The sequence below is a fragment of the Rhinolophus ferrumequinum genome, chromosome 9 (genome assembly GCF_004115265.2).
Source record: "Rhinolophus ferrumequinum isolate MPI-CBG mRhiFer1 chromosome 9, mRhiFer1_v1.p, whole genome shotgun sequence".
Taxonomy (NCBI): Eukaryota; Metazoa; Chordata; class Mammalia; order Chiroptera; family Rhinolophidae; genus Rhinolophus; species Rhinolophus ferrumequinum.
Genome location: NC_046292.1, coordinates 70,624,510 through 70,639,622, shown reverse-complemented (window position 1 = coordinate 70,639,622; position 15,113 = coordinate 70,624,510). Strand labels below are relative to the sequence as shown.

Here is a 15,113-nt window from a genome sequence, read left to right as displayed (position 1 = left end):
AGAAAAAACGAAAACACATACCAAAACTAAACTAAAATTAAACCAAAGTCATCAAAACAGACGAACAGGAGAGAAGAAAATAAACTGGGGGTACCAAAGACTGAGAAATATTAATCTTGCAATATAGGTATTTAAAATGTAAATTTTAACATTCTGAATAGTTATTATTGAGGAGGGAAAAACCTGCCTATTGGAAAGAAACTGGCCTCTGCAGTAGCATAAACAGGAGGGAGTTAACCAAAAGAATTTTTCTCATTAAAGAAGAGGAATTAAAAAAGGCAAGCCTCCTCCCTTTGGACAAAATAGATACTACAAAGAGCAGCTGAGAATTCAATCATTTACTAAGTGTTCATCCAAAGCAGCACATCTCAGTGCGCAGGGAGATGAGGAGTAGGTGGTTTCAAGGTCCACATGCCTCTTCCCAACTAGTCCTTATTGGAATTCCAGTAACCTTGCTCTTGTTAACAATCACTGCAAGTGGGAGCCATTGTTAGGAGGAAAATGTGCAAATTTCTTTAGTGTGATGTGACAGAAAAACAGATGCGAATCACTCATCTAGACCTGTACTCTACTTTCTCATGACAAAATTATATTTGTCATGTCATGTAATTCTAGCCACAATTGCTGGCTTCAATGAGGTGCTGTTCAAATCTCTTTCTGCAAGTAAATGAAAATTATAATGATTATTTTCGGTCACAAAACAGACAAAAGGCAAACAAATCTGCCATTTGATTCGAGGCCTGTTACTTTAGTAAAACCTTGGCGTCTAAAACCCTTGAGGCCTGCGTTATTCTGGGATACTCCAGACCGCAGAAATTTCTACCTTATAAATTACCAATTTTTATTTTATACTTGGTTGTAAGATTATTATTTAAGTATACCATCTTCTTTGCTTATGAACAAGTGTTTTAAACTATAAAAATACACAATTATTGAAAAAAGACTTCCATTCAAAACTGTTAAGTAAAAAACTTCCTTTCCCATCCCCCATTCCCACTGCCCAGGGGGTAACTGTTTTAAAAAAACGATTTGGGATGTAGTCTTCTAGATCTCTTCAGAATACATACAAATTTTATACCTAATTGCACACAGAAACACGAGTAAGCAAGAGGGAGATCTTACTGTGTACTCATTCAGTTCTGCAACTTACTTTTTACACTAATGGATTGAATAGCTTTCTAAGTTTAAATATGCTGGTACACCTGATTTATTTAAACTGCATATTCCAGAGTATTTTTCATCATTCCCTCCCTTACTGACAGGTACTTTTAGGCTGGAAACTTCTCTAAATCTGTTTTTTGGTCATTTTTTAATCTTTTCCTTTATTGTCATGTCACACTGCCATTACTGTATTGCCTGTAGCATTTCTTCTTCTCACTTCTACTGAAAAACCTGGAAACCAGACAATTTAATGTGTTAGAATTGAGATTAAATTAAAAATTAAATGTGGAAAACTTTTCATTGTTCACATGTGAAAACAATTTTGATTGCTATTTTAACTTCCTCAGAGGTCCTTAAGGCTTCTAGAATTCTTGAGGGCTAAAGCTCCAAGACTGTAACTTGGACAGCTGAAATATCACTATTATTAGTAGTATACTAATAGGTTCTCTGTTTATATTCTCAAGTGGAAAATACCTTGTTTAAAAAAAAAAACCAGAGGAAGCAAATGGATCAGGAAATTAGCAAAATGTCACTATTTCAGTAAATGTCATAATAGTAAGAGCATCATTATAAAAATATTATAAATAATCTATTCATCATACTTGTCTAATTCCATTCCTACATCCAGTTGATTCCATAAGCCACTACAACTGTAGTGGACACACGTGGTTTATAACTCAAATGTCCCCCTTCCTTCTTCAATCCACTACCTTAAATTTCTTTCGCCTAATTATCCCTCCCCCACCATTACTATAAGTCATTCTCATATTCTCATCTGGGTGAATTGTTCAGGCTACGCATATAATCTAACCAAGGTCAGCATGACAAAAGGAGACCTTTGCTGGGCTTTCTGAAGAAAAGAAGCTGGTACAAGCTTGCCCTCTGCTTTCCTTCTATCCTCCTCCTCTCCCTTCACTTTCTTCCTTCTCCCTTTCCTCTCCTCTCTCCTCCCCCAAATGCACAACAGACAAGACCATCATTCTTCCCCGGATGTGAGGGTATGAAGATAGGAAATCGCAAGCTCAGAGGGCAGAAAGGATGGTATTGAATGGAACCTGAGAGTAAAGGCAACAAGGGGAAGCAGAGCCCAGAAATGGATGGCTGGACACATTTGACCCCAGAATCAAAATATGCCGTACTTTTTAGTCATGTGTGCCGTTTAGGTTGGATTTTCTGTCACTTACAATATAAAGAATCCTAACTCCTATTGCTAGAACCTCATATTGGTATCTAGTCTTCAGACACCAAGTACCATTTGTAGTAAATTCTAGCAAAACTGCTTGTCAAGTTGTGGTTTAACAATGATTTTATGCTCGAACAAAATCTTAAGATTAATTCCATTTGTTTTAAGACTAAAACTATCCCTTTAAAACTTTTACCTTCTAACATGTTCTAAAATCTCTTTCATCAATAATACATATAGACACACAGATATAGATATATAGCTGATATTTTACAGAAAGAAAGCTCAGCACACTCAATTTTCAAGTCTTAGAAACTCTGAAGAAATGAGAAACTGAAGAAATCATCAATGCTTTAGGAAAATCACTAAAGCAAAAAAACTACAGGGGAATAAAACTGCAAACTACAGAATTTATACCCAGGTATTTCCTTTTGCTGGCATTTTTGCTTCCTGATTTTAGGATTTTAAGTCTCTTTCTGGAATGAAAGCTACTCATAATCTAGTTAGCCAATATTCCTTGTGGTACCAGGCAATGGTTTAATTAAATCGATTATTATTATAAAACAAGCCAGTTACCTAATTCACTCTAATTCTGATGAAAAAAGAATTTAACCTCTGGTATGTCACTTTTACCTAATATCCAACTATTTAAACTTGTAATTTCACTTCTAAGAATTGAAAAAAAAATTAACTTACCTCAATTGTTTCGCATAGTTCTGTTCAATTTCTATCCTCTCTTTCACAAATTTGGCGTATCTTTCCAAGAAGTCAATTCCCCATTGTGTATGCTTGTCTAAGCTGTCGAACTGATCCTAGAAAAGGAAGGTAAAAGCACATTGAAAAGTCTAAAATTTGATCCACAAATGTTTTAACCAGCTTCTGACATTTGTCCAGAGAGGCAATGAGGTATAAAAGAAAAAACAGGCTCTTCTGCTGGTCTCCGCCCACCTTGTCCTTTAAGACCCAGACAGAAGTAGGTTCCTCAGCATAAATCACGCTACTTTCTGCCTGAGTGCCTTCACACACATGGTTCCCGGGGCTGCAACGCCCTTCCCTGTCACCTTTTTGCAATTAACTTATGCCTCCTTTGAGATTCAGTGTAGGTACTATGTCCTCCAGAAAATTGCCCGAAACTCTCAGACTGGGATAAGCGGTCTTTGTCTGGGTCCCCGTGGCTCCTTAAAAATGACTATCGTATTCACTGCCATACTATATTGAGGGCAGGAACCATGTATTATTCAACTCTGAACCCCCAAAGCATAAGCATCCTTCCTGGCACCAAACCTCAAAAATCGTGTGACCTCAATTCCTTACAAATCAATCTCTCTCTAGTTACACATACACACACACACACACGTTGGTTCTGTTTCACTGTAAAATCCTGACTAATAAGTCAACTTTAAAACAAGTAAGAAATTTCTGTTCACAAGTGTTTTAAGTGTGGACATACAATATTTGCTGGTAACACATCAATTTCAGCAACAAAATTATATAATGATGGATGCATTTCCAAACATTTATCTTCAAAATGCTTTTTCCATAGCTCAGGTTTCTTTAGAAAAGCAGCTACTCACTATTAAAATTTCCCTTTTATCTTGAAGGAAAAATACCTGTTAGGTAAGCACATTACTAACAGCAACTTATTAAAGACAAGGTCAAAAATTTGAAACCACCACGAGATAAAGAGCAAACCAGTATGAACCACAGATTTTCAATGGTTCCTCCCCTTTTCATTTGGAAATACTGTAAAGTCTATCTACTATATTTTAAAGGTATTATTTTTATAAAATTAACCATTATAAAAGAATACTGTAATATTATGTGGACTTCTGTGCTTAATTTTCTTTGTTTACCTATAAATAAATGATAAAGTGAATACATTGCAAGCATATCCCAATTTCCTTTTTAAAATTCCAATCAATGTACTGCTTTATTAGTGGTTACTACATGGTTTCTTTTCACAAAACACTGTTCAAATCATTTACTGCTGAGAATAAATCTTCAACACGACTTTCCTTTAATGATTCACAAAAAAATTAGTTCTAAATATAGTTCATTATTGAAACAGAATCTAGCAAATATTTATAAGCTTTTAGAAACATCTAATAGCTTACAGTTCTTTAATCTTTGAAGAGCTTACGGTTCTTTCCTCAAACTGTATAGCAAAACTTCAACATACAATTTTCCCCTAAAAGATATTTCTTTAGGGGTGTTTTCTATGAGGCTTCTAATCATATTTGTGAGATCATCAGCTTGTCACTGCATTGTTTTACATATATTATATCATTATTTTTACCACAAAAGGAAGCACATTTCCAATAACATGCTGTCGTTCACCATTAAGTCACCATTTCAAGAGGGTTCCAGCACCGTCACGTGCACAGCAGCACTCTTCACAATAACCAAAAGGTGGAAGCATGCCACGTGTCCATGAACAGATGAACGGGTAAACAGAAGGTGCTCCATACTCATATATACACTGCAATTACTCAACCTTAAAAGCATACTCTGACCCATGCTACAACATGATGAATCTTGAAGGCATTATGCTAAGTGAAACAATCCAGTCACGAGAGGACACACACTGCCGGACTTCAGTCACATGAAGTACCGAGGGTTGTCAAATACATAGAGACAACAAGTTAAAAGGTGGTTCCCAAGGGCTGAAGGGAGGGGGAATGGGAAGTTATTGTTTAATGCGTAGAGTATCAGTCTGGGAAGATGAAAAAAATTCTGAAGATGAATGGTGGCAAAGACTGTACAACAAGTAAATATACTTAATGCCACTGAACCATATACTTAAAAATGTTGTATTTTATGTTATCTATAGTTTATCACAATAAAAAGGGGGGCTTCCAAACATCAATAAATTCAGTGAAATTTAATATATTCTTGAATGGTTATCACATAATTTTAAACATCATTAAAAAACTGCAGATGTGAAATAGACTTCTATTAATTCTTATTACTATTCTCATAATAATAATTATTATTATTATCTGATATCATAAGACACAAACTACATTCAGGGCAAGCTTCGTTACCAACAATAACAGATCAGTGGCCATATTTTATATTATCTTTTCAATAATTTCTTGGGAGAAGCCCATCTGTAGTCCACATGATTACACAGCCATTGCATTTCTTTTCTTTGTTAATAAACATCGTTTATGTTTTTTCTCAAATATATTAAGATGAGAAGCATCAGCCTGCCATTCCCTATTGTTTGCCTATGCTCACATTACAGTATTACACATAATTAATGGTTTCTTTACAGGAAACTTTAAGTCAAAGACTCCAGTGTTAATTCCTATTTAAAATACTAGTAGAAGTGTCAAGTTTCTTATTTTTAGATAACGTATACAAATAGAAGTTCTAAGCTCTTTTCTCCTTATCTCAGTGGATTGTCTTGTGTGCTCTACTTTGAAGACTTCTGCTTTAAATTATGCTTTATCCTTTACTGATCTATATCAAGTCCTCCCTACCCTGTTGAGATGGTCGTACTGTCTCTTTATTCACAAAATTCCAGTTTTCTATTTAAGTTAATCACCTTCCAAATTAAATTAAGAATCCATTGCTCCAAATTTACATATAACCCTACGTCTAATTCAAGTTCCTTCAGGATTCCCCAAAATTAAATCATCTGAAGAATCTGGTATATAAAACCTATGTCACACAGTTTTAAAAAATTAAATGTCGGGGTGGCCAGTTAGCTCAGTTGGTTAGAGCGCAGTGCTCTTAACAACAAGGTTGAGGGTTCGATCCCCACATGGGCCACTGTGAGCTGCACCCTCCACAACTAGATTGAAACAACTACTTGACTTGGAGCTGATGGGTCCTGGGAAATCACACTGCTCCCCAATGTTCCCCAATAAAGAAAAGAAAAATTAAATGTCATTCCTGTTTTCTCCAATACTTAAAATAATTCATGCTATAATTCCACTCGACAGAAACTTGCACTATACCTATATATTAACTCTCCAAAAAGTATTTTGAGTTGGTCACCATAACAAATATATAGAAGCTCAACTAATTGCAATACTGAGAAAGTATGGTCAAATTTTACTTTTCAGTTACTGAAGGTTAAGTTACAAGCTATAAAATCTCTTTGGATACAATTCTTAACTTTTAATGTTAATTTTTCAAATATTCAAAAATATCAGTGGACAACTGTACAAGTAGAAAACATTAGTGAAGCCCAATAATTGAGTTAAATTATATTTGATTAAGGTTTAAATACTATACTTTTTAAGTAAATAGATCTCAAATAAAAGCCAATTAAAAAACATAGCAATCAGTATTAAAAGGTAGGAAGCATAAAAGAAAGATAAACACATTTGACTACAAGTGAAGCAAAGTTCTCTGCTTTGTAATCACTTGGTGGGGGGGGGGGGGATTGACTTAAAAAAAAAAGCACCTCTAGGGGCGTCCGGTTAGCTCAGTTGGTTAGAGCGCAGTGCTCTTAACAACAAGGTTGCCGGTTTGATCCCCGCATGGCCCACTGTGAGCTGTGCCCTCCACAACTAGATTAAAACAACTACTTGACTTGGAGCTGATGGGTCCTGGAAAAACACACTTAAATAAAAGTTGGGGAAAAAAAAGAAAGAGAAAGCACCTCTAAAAGACAGAAGTCTTGAAATCAAAATTTTAAATATTATCATATTATATAGCCATACTGTAAATTAATTTTGGCCTCAAACAGAAAAATCTACGAATAAGACTGCAAACAAGAATTTACATTGAATACACAATGTTCTGACATTTAAAATACAGAAGAAACACTTTTAAGATAAATTTTATTTAATTCCTTGAACAACATTATCTGGGTTTTCAACAATTGGACATATTGATTACAATACATTAAGAAACACTATGATTATCACAAATTCTAAACATTCAAAAGTGATTTAAATATTAAAAGGAACTGAGCAGAGAAACTAATTTAGCAATATTCCTATAAATAATAAAAAGGCAAAAACAAGATTCATACTTGAAATGTTAAAATATTCAGTGAACAAATGTTCATTTTAAATTCTGTAATTTCACTATTCTGTAATTTTGAAACTGCAAAAGAACTTAACCATAAAATTGGTCTCATTCCTCTGAATCTAAGAAACATTAGATCACAAGTACAAGTTTATTTTTCACTTTTATATGCCAGTTTCCAGACAATCATTCAAATAGCTTCATTCACAATGATTTTAGTATTTTTATGGGATTCAATGGTTTAGTATATGTTGAAACCAGATGAACTTCATCACACAGCCTAGTATATATGTATAAAAGGCGCCTGCATACTGATTGAATAACCATTCTATTTGTATAGTACTTTTGAGTTTATAAAGTGTTTTCATGTATATGAGCAGACGTCACCTACAAAATCCTACTGATAAAGCATTTTACAAATAAGGAAACCAAGTTTCCGAAATTAAGAAATTCAACCAACGTTTTGACTCCAATACACCATTATTTGGTAAATAAGCTTAGTAATTAATGTTTATTAGTAAATAATGTTTCCAGACCCTTCATTTTATAAATATGGAAGCTGACGGCCAGAATACTTAAGTGATTTGCCCACAGCTGATTAGCAATCAAACTGGGATGGGTGCTCGATAGCTTAGCTCTTAAAAATCACTATCAGTTTTATATTTAGTATCTAAATGAATAACTGGTGCAAATACTGTTATTAAAAATGATGCATTTCTTCCACGAGAGAAATATAAGGCTGAAAAAATTGTTGGTCACTGGGGAGCTCTGATGAAAGGAACAAATTAAACATCTCAAAGTTAGAAATTGTCTAATACAAATACACTGAATGTTTAAACTCTCTTTACAACATTCCTGATAAGAAGTCACTCAGCCTTTCTTTAGTGATCAAAACTTCAGAAGCATGAAAGATGTGTGGAGGTTGAGGAATGATTTTTACTACCACAGAGTATTAATAAAGTAGAAAACTCTTAAATCAAAAAGTAAGAATCAAAATCATAAAAACTTAGGTCTCTAATACCTTTAGGTTCAAAGCATGAGATCACATTTCTCCCTACTCCATGCCAGCAAATACCTAGGACTACGGAAAATATCGGGGAAAGGCTCAAGACAAACTGAAGAAGAAAAACTAAGCAGTATTCTGAAACTATCTATGGATTAGAAATAAATAAGAATATAAAGTCATCAAAATAGTCAACTTATTTTCCTTTCCCTATTCTACCTTTAGCACTGCTCTTATTTCTATGGATTTATTCTAGATTGCTGAGTCCAACTTCTTCCATTTTCTTACCTAATTATCCCCTCACTTCCTTTTCCAACACATTCATTCTTACCACAGCTTCTGTGAAATGTATCTCCCATTTTATCATCTCATATTTACATTTAAGGAAGCTCTTATTTTCTGTTTCCTTCCTTTAAAATTGTTTTTTAAATTTGTAAAGTGTTTAAAGTTATTTTACCATATTCATTTAGGAATATAAGGAAACATTTTAAATTAAAGCTGACACCACCAACTTAAATGTCCATACTATTCCACATAAATCAAATAAATTGCATGTTGCTCCAAGGTTCTACTATATAGTGATAAGTGTGGTAATAAATACTACATTTACTCAATCTTCTTACTTTTATCTTTTGTGATATCTTTAACATAATTTAATTTAAAAGAACTATTTTATGTATCACAAAATGTTGTAATTTTTTAGAGGTCACTATTTAATATTCAATCCTTGTTTTTCTAATTACTTTGTCACAGCCTTGCATCCAAATGAAGTCCCAATAAAGTACTTTTGGTAAATCACCAAGAGTCACAACCGTTTTTAAAAAAAACTGTCTTCACTAAAAAGCAGAATAATGACTTTGCTGTCCTAGTTTGGGCTTACTCTATGGCTCTGATTTTCTGCCCAAGTTTCTCCAGCACTTCTGAATAGCAAAGCACTGCCAAAAACATTTTTAAGATCTAACAAAAATGACTTTTCTCATTCTTTGATTCATATGGGACTGTAGAAACTTTTTCTTTTTGTGTAAATCTCATGGAGCTAAGAAATCAGTTTACAATTCAGGGTCAACAACAACTACCCCCAAAGTAAATTAAGGAATATTTTAAGTTTTAAAAAATCAACTTAATTATTTGCATTGATTTCCTCATGGTTTTGTTTTTAAAAGATAGATGCAGTTTTGTATACTTAGGAAACTCACCTGAAATTTTGAATTAAAAATTTTAAGTAAATTTTAAATTAAGCTCTTTAGTGACTTCAAAATCTATCCCGATGATCCTTCCACTACCCTGCTGCATAGTTTTTCATTTCTCTTCCCACGACTTTCTCCTCTTCGCTCCTCAGCCACTCACTTCAATGGTCATCTCCATTGTTCTTAGCAGTAACTGCAACACACCCTTCTCCCAAATTTCAAGAGTCTCATTATCACATAGCTAGCCCTGTCTGTCAACTCACTCACTCCAGTACCCTAAGACCAAATGTTTTTGACCCCACAGAGAACTCAGTCCATCGATCCTGACACATTATTACTATCCCTCCCCCCTCTCCTGTCTTCATTTCCACCTTTACACAGCTTGGAGTCATGAGGCATCACTGTAATCACTTCTTACAAATAGCGTCACTGTCCTTGCCCTCTCATTTTGCCAAATTTCAACCCTAGTTTTATATTCAACTCTTCACCAGCCATTTTCCACCCTGCTGAGGAAAAGTGAAAAGAAAAGAAAAAAAGAAGAAAAAAGGGAGGGAGGGAGGACGAACGCACTGACTGATCATACTTTGAAATGCGTGCTTATAAACCTAATAGGCTTTAATGCCGGAATCTATTATCCTAGGCAACTTTCAGTTTAAACTTATACAACCTCCTATCCATCTCACTCTCAGCTAGTAATCTTCCTTTCCTACTTCACTAAAGGAGAAGCAATCAGAAGATAATTCCTCTCTCTCCAACTCTATTTATACAAATACCTATATGCTTTTATTTGGCCTTCCTGCCTATTTGGATAAATTGTCCACACCCCTAGTGCTTATGCTTACTACCGAAAGAACTTGTGCAGTTTCAAGTTTAGCTGTTAAAATGTTTAAGGCTGAGTCTGTGTATGCTTGATGTATTCCAGGAAGATCAAGAAGGTCACAAGGAAGCTATAGCTGAATGAGCAGAGGGAATACCGTCGAAGTTGAAATGGAGGTGTGTGGGGTCAGAAAACAGATCGCACATGCCTCATCTTCTACCATAATACCTTGGCTTTAACGCTGAGGGAGATGAAAACACACTGGAGGATTTTGAGCCTGACATAATCTGACTTAGGTTTTTAAACAGATCTCTCTGGCTTCTACGTTGATGTATTTAAAAAAAAACACACAAAAGCCTGACTCAGGACAAAAGAGACTTTTTGGGAAGGCTACTGCAACGATCCAGAACAGAGATCAGGCTGGCTTGGTCTAAGGTAGAGCTTGCAAAGTGGTGAAAAGTGTTAACACTTGGGATATACTTTGAAGTCAGTCTCCACAAAATTTTCTGATGTTCTGAGTATGGGTTGTGAAAGAAAGAGACATCAAATCTGAGTACCACCAACTTAGAAGAATAAAGTTGCTTTGAACTAAAGTGGGGCAATGAAGTGACAAGACTGACCAAGGGGAAGACAAAAGTTTTGCTTTTAGACATAAGTTTGAGATATCCTTGGACATCCAGGCAGCTATATGTTGAGTAGGTAGTTAAATACATGTCTGGAATTCAACAGAAGTGGTCCCCCCAAAGATGTATAGTTAAAGACATGACCCCGGATGCAATCTCAGTTACTCAGTTGCACACCAACATCCAGAGGTGAAGGAATTGAGGGGGACCCAGCAAAGGACACTGAGAAGGACTGACCAATGAGGTGCAAGGAAAACCAGAAAAGCATGGTATCTTGGAAGCCGAATGAATAATGTATGATTTCAAGGAGCAAAAGGTGATCGTCAAGTGCTCCTCAAAGGCAGATGGGGACTGAAAACTGAACGTGGGATTTAGCAATATGCAGATCACTAGTAACATTCACAAGGACAGATTTGTTGAAGTAATGCGGGCAAAAACTTGACTGAAATGGGTTCAAAAAAGATTAGGAAGAAAGAAATTAGAGACAGTCGAGATAGAAGCCACTTTCAAGGAATTTTGCTTTAAAGAAGAAACGGGATGATAGCTAAAGAGAGGAGTAGGTCAAGTGTGGGAGGGTTTTAGGTGGAAGTAACAATATGATGATATGCTTATGAAAATGACACAAAATAAAGAAAACCATTGACAATGTAGAAGAAAGAGGGGAGAACTGGAACCTCGGGCACCGAGTAGGTGAGAGGAGATGCACGTGCAAATGGCGGGGCTGACCTGTGCTAAGAGCACGGGTAGTTCAGGCGCAGTGACAGAGAGATGGCAGAGAAAATGGGTGCAGGTTTAGACAGTTTGGTAGACGTGGTGGGGGCAGCTTGTGGAAATTCTTCTGTGATCACTTTTATTCTTTTCGGTAAAATAGGGGACAAGGTTATTAATTAAGAATAAAAATATACGAGGTAATAAAGGTTTCAGGGGGAAAAAAGTTTTGCTTTCATAATTTAAATCAATGAGCATTATATATATGACAACACAAAAATACAACAATTCTTAAACTTCTCCAAGTATGGTTTATAAATGAATACACAAAAGTCCTTGATTAATATAGCCATGTCTTTTTTTTTTTAATGAGATGGAGATAATTCCACTGTATTTTTCTTTTAATTTTATTGGGGAATATTGGGGAACAGTGTGTTTCTCCAGGGCCCATCAGCTTCAAGTCATTGTCCTTCAATCTAGTTGTGGAGGGCGCAGCTCAGCTCCAAGTCCAGTTGCCGTTTTCAATCTTTTATTGCAGGGGGCGCAGCCCACCATCCCATGTGGGAATTGAACCGGCAACCTTGTTGAGAGCTCACGCTCTAACCAACTGAGCCATCTGGCGGCCCCTAGCCATGTCTTTTTAAGACAATGATTTGCCAGGTGATAACAGATTCCACACAAAGAATGAAACATAATTTATAAGATGATGGTGAGTGTATGAGGATGTGCCTCTCAGAGTTCTCACCACGGGGAGCACAGCCGACGAGGGCCCAGCTGCGGCTGCTCTCGCACAATGACTGAGAAAGGCAGGGATACAAGGACAGATCTGGTTCAGGGAGTCCACGGACTCTCCTGACAAGTGAATTTCACTCAAGGACTTTCCAAAACCCTGCCAAACTCTCCTTAAAACTTCACTGCAACTAACATGCTTCTACTCAATCTTCTTTCCTACCTCCTTTTCTTCCTCCATCAGGGTCAGACTCGCCTCGTGGTCTTATAGCTCCTTTTGCCTCTGGTCCCTCTCTATTTCTTGTCACAGGTATTCCCCCTAACGTATTTCTAGCAATGTTTAATCCCATTTGGGTGGCTGCTTCTCAGAGAACCCAAATTAACACAGGTGAAATTTCCTTAAAAAAAAAAAAAAGCAACAAATTTAACTTAAAACTTTGGTTTTAACCCTGTCTCTGAAAATCAAAAGGGTATTTTTATATCATGTTTCTAATGAGGCTAACGACATAAAATCGCTGAATAAAAGCAAAGCAGCAAGAGAGAGGTTACATAAATTGAATATAATGTAACTGTTTCCTGTCCTCTGCCCTGCTCTTGTTCTCAAAAAGCAACAAGCTAAATAAACTCCTTCAGAGTGTAAGATTGGAAATGAACAAACACAGATCATTTGGGACCTTCTCTCTTCAGTGAAGTGTCAGTTCGGTACAATTTGTCACCACCTCTATCTACTTTTGTGCCTTTTCTGACAGTACCAACTAAGCAACATTTTCACAAACTTTACATATTGTATTTTATGCAATTAAAGTTTTTGGATCTCACTTGTCACACGCATTCTGGCAAGGTTTTATTGAATATGCTTAAAAAAAAAGACTCTGAAGTCAAGGTTAGAGTTCTACTTGTACGTGTGCAAAGTTTGCCTTATCTTTTAATTCATTAAACATAAGTTGAAAGTCTGAAATCAAATATTAAACTTGCTATTCCAAGTTATCTGCTCTTTTATAAAGTAGAAATTAAACGGACATAATTCCAAATATAAAGCTACAACAGAACAAAGCTATTTCTAAACATAGTGTTAAATAGTTGCTGAAACTGATTAGTTAGGTCAACAAATGCCCAAGACTTTTCCTTTAAAATTTTTTGAACTGTAGAGGTTTTAGTAATTCCCTACAATATCATTTTTTAAACTATGTAATGAAATATACATAGATTAAAATTTACCATCTTAACAACTTTCAAGTGTACAGGTCAGTGACATTAAGTACATTCACACAGTTGTGCAACCAATACAGCTATCCATCTCCAGGACTTCACCATCTAGAACTGAAATTCTGTACCTATTAAACAGTAAGTCCCCATCCACCCCTCCCTTCAGTTGCTGGCAAACACCAATTCTACTTTGTGTCTATAATTTTGACTACAGTCACGTGTCGCTTAACAACAGGTATATATTCTGGGAAATGCATCGTTAGGTGATTTCATCATTATGCGAACATCATAGAGGCACTTACACAAACCTGGATGGAATAGCCTACTACACACCTAGGCTCTATGGTACATAGCCTATTGCTCCTAGGGTACAGGCCTGTACAGCATGTTACTGTACCGAATACTGTAGGTGATTATAGCACAATGGTAAGTATTTATGTATCTAAACATATCTTAAAATAGAAAAAGTACAGTAAAAATACAATATGAAAGATAAAAAATGGTACATCTATGCATGGCACTCACCATGAATGGAGCTGGCAGGACAGGAAGTTGCTCTGGATGAGAGTCAATGAGCTGTGAGTGAATGTGAAGCCTAGGACGATACTGTTCACCACTGGAGACTTTATAAACACGATCCCACAAGCCCTTCCCCTGCTTCCTCCCAACAGGGTCGGAAACAGAACATTGAAGCTATCAAGGCTGCTCCATGAAGAGATGTGGGCTGGATTGATTGGAAATACCACGGAGAAAGTGGCTGGGTGACGTGTAGATGACCATACGAGTGACTGTCAGGAGGGAGGGAAAGGTGGCCTGAGGATAAGTAAGAAACCAAGATGGAGACATAAAGGAACATGAGGGGTTGTCACAGCAGTATGGTTTTGGCTATTGCATGTTGGAGCAGTGATCAGATTAAGGAACTTTGTGGTGTTCATTAAAAAAGAGGATGTTTAACACGGAGCAGGTACAGAACTGAGGATTCAATATTTTGATGTTGGAAATTTGCTTTTGGTTCCACCGACCCTATCTGACAGAAAGGGCTCTCTCTGGCACTGAACTGATGGGGGCGAAAAAAACATATCTATGCTTTACATCATTACAACCTGAAAATATTTCCAAAGCACAGGGACAGCCTAGCCCCACGCCACCAGAGAAAGCTTTTACTCAAGCGGCAGTGTCACTTAATACTTGTTAAGGTAGCTCCTGTGAACTTGTGTCCTTGTACAGGATCTTAGGGCCTCAACAAAGAATTTACAATGTACTCTAAAGACCATCAAGCTACATCTAGGAGGGCTGTAGCGCCCTCTGAATAGGCAGTGCTGGGGGACAGCCTCCTGTGCTGAACCAGCTCACTGGCTGACCGATTGGGATGTAATCTGTGCACGCAAAATTGAGGTGCTGTGAGTGAGAGGGAAATCTGTTCCCAAGCTCCACAGATACTGCTACCATTAGGAGAAAAAAGAAATTCCTCCTGAACTACATACCCTATTTCTTACAGGAAATTCAGCTC

At 36.4% G+C, this 15,113-nt stretch overlaps 1 protein-coding gene across 3 annotated transcripts in view; it reads right to left on the bottom strand.

The window, feature by feature from the left end:
- The window catches only part of FNBP1L (formin binding protein 1 like), a 98,666-nt gene that overhangs the window by 45,716 nt on the left and 37,837 nt on the right, over positions 1-15,113 (bottom strand). For all 3 annotated transcript variants that reach the window (XM_033114345.1, XM_033114344.1, XM_033114343.1), the window contains exon 2: positions 3,041-3,156. In XM_033114345.1, coding sequence (XP_032970236.1) covers positions 3,041-3,156 — 116 coding nt within the window. The remainder of the gene's footprint in view (positions 1-3,040; positions 3,157-15,113) is intronic.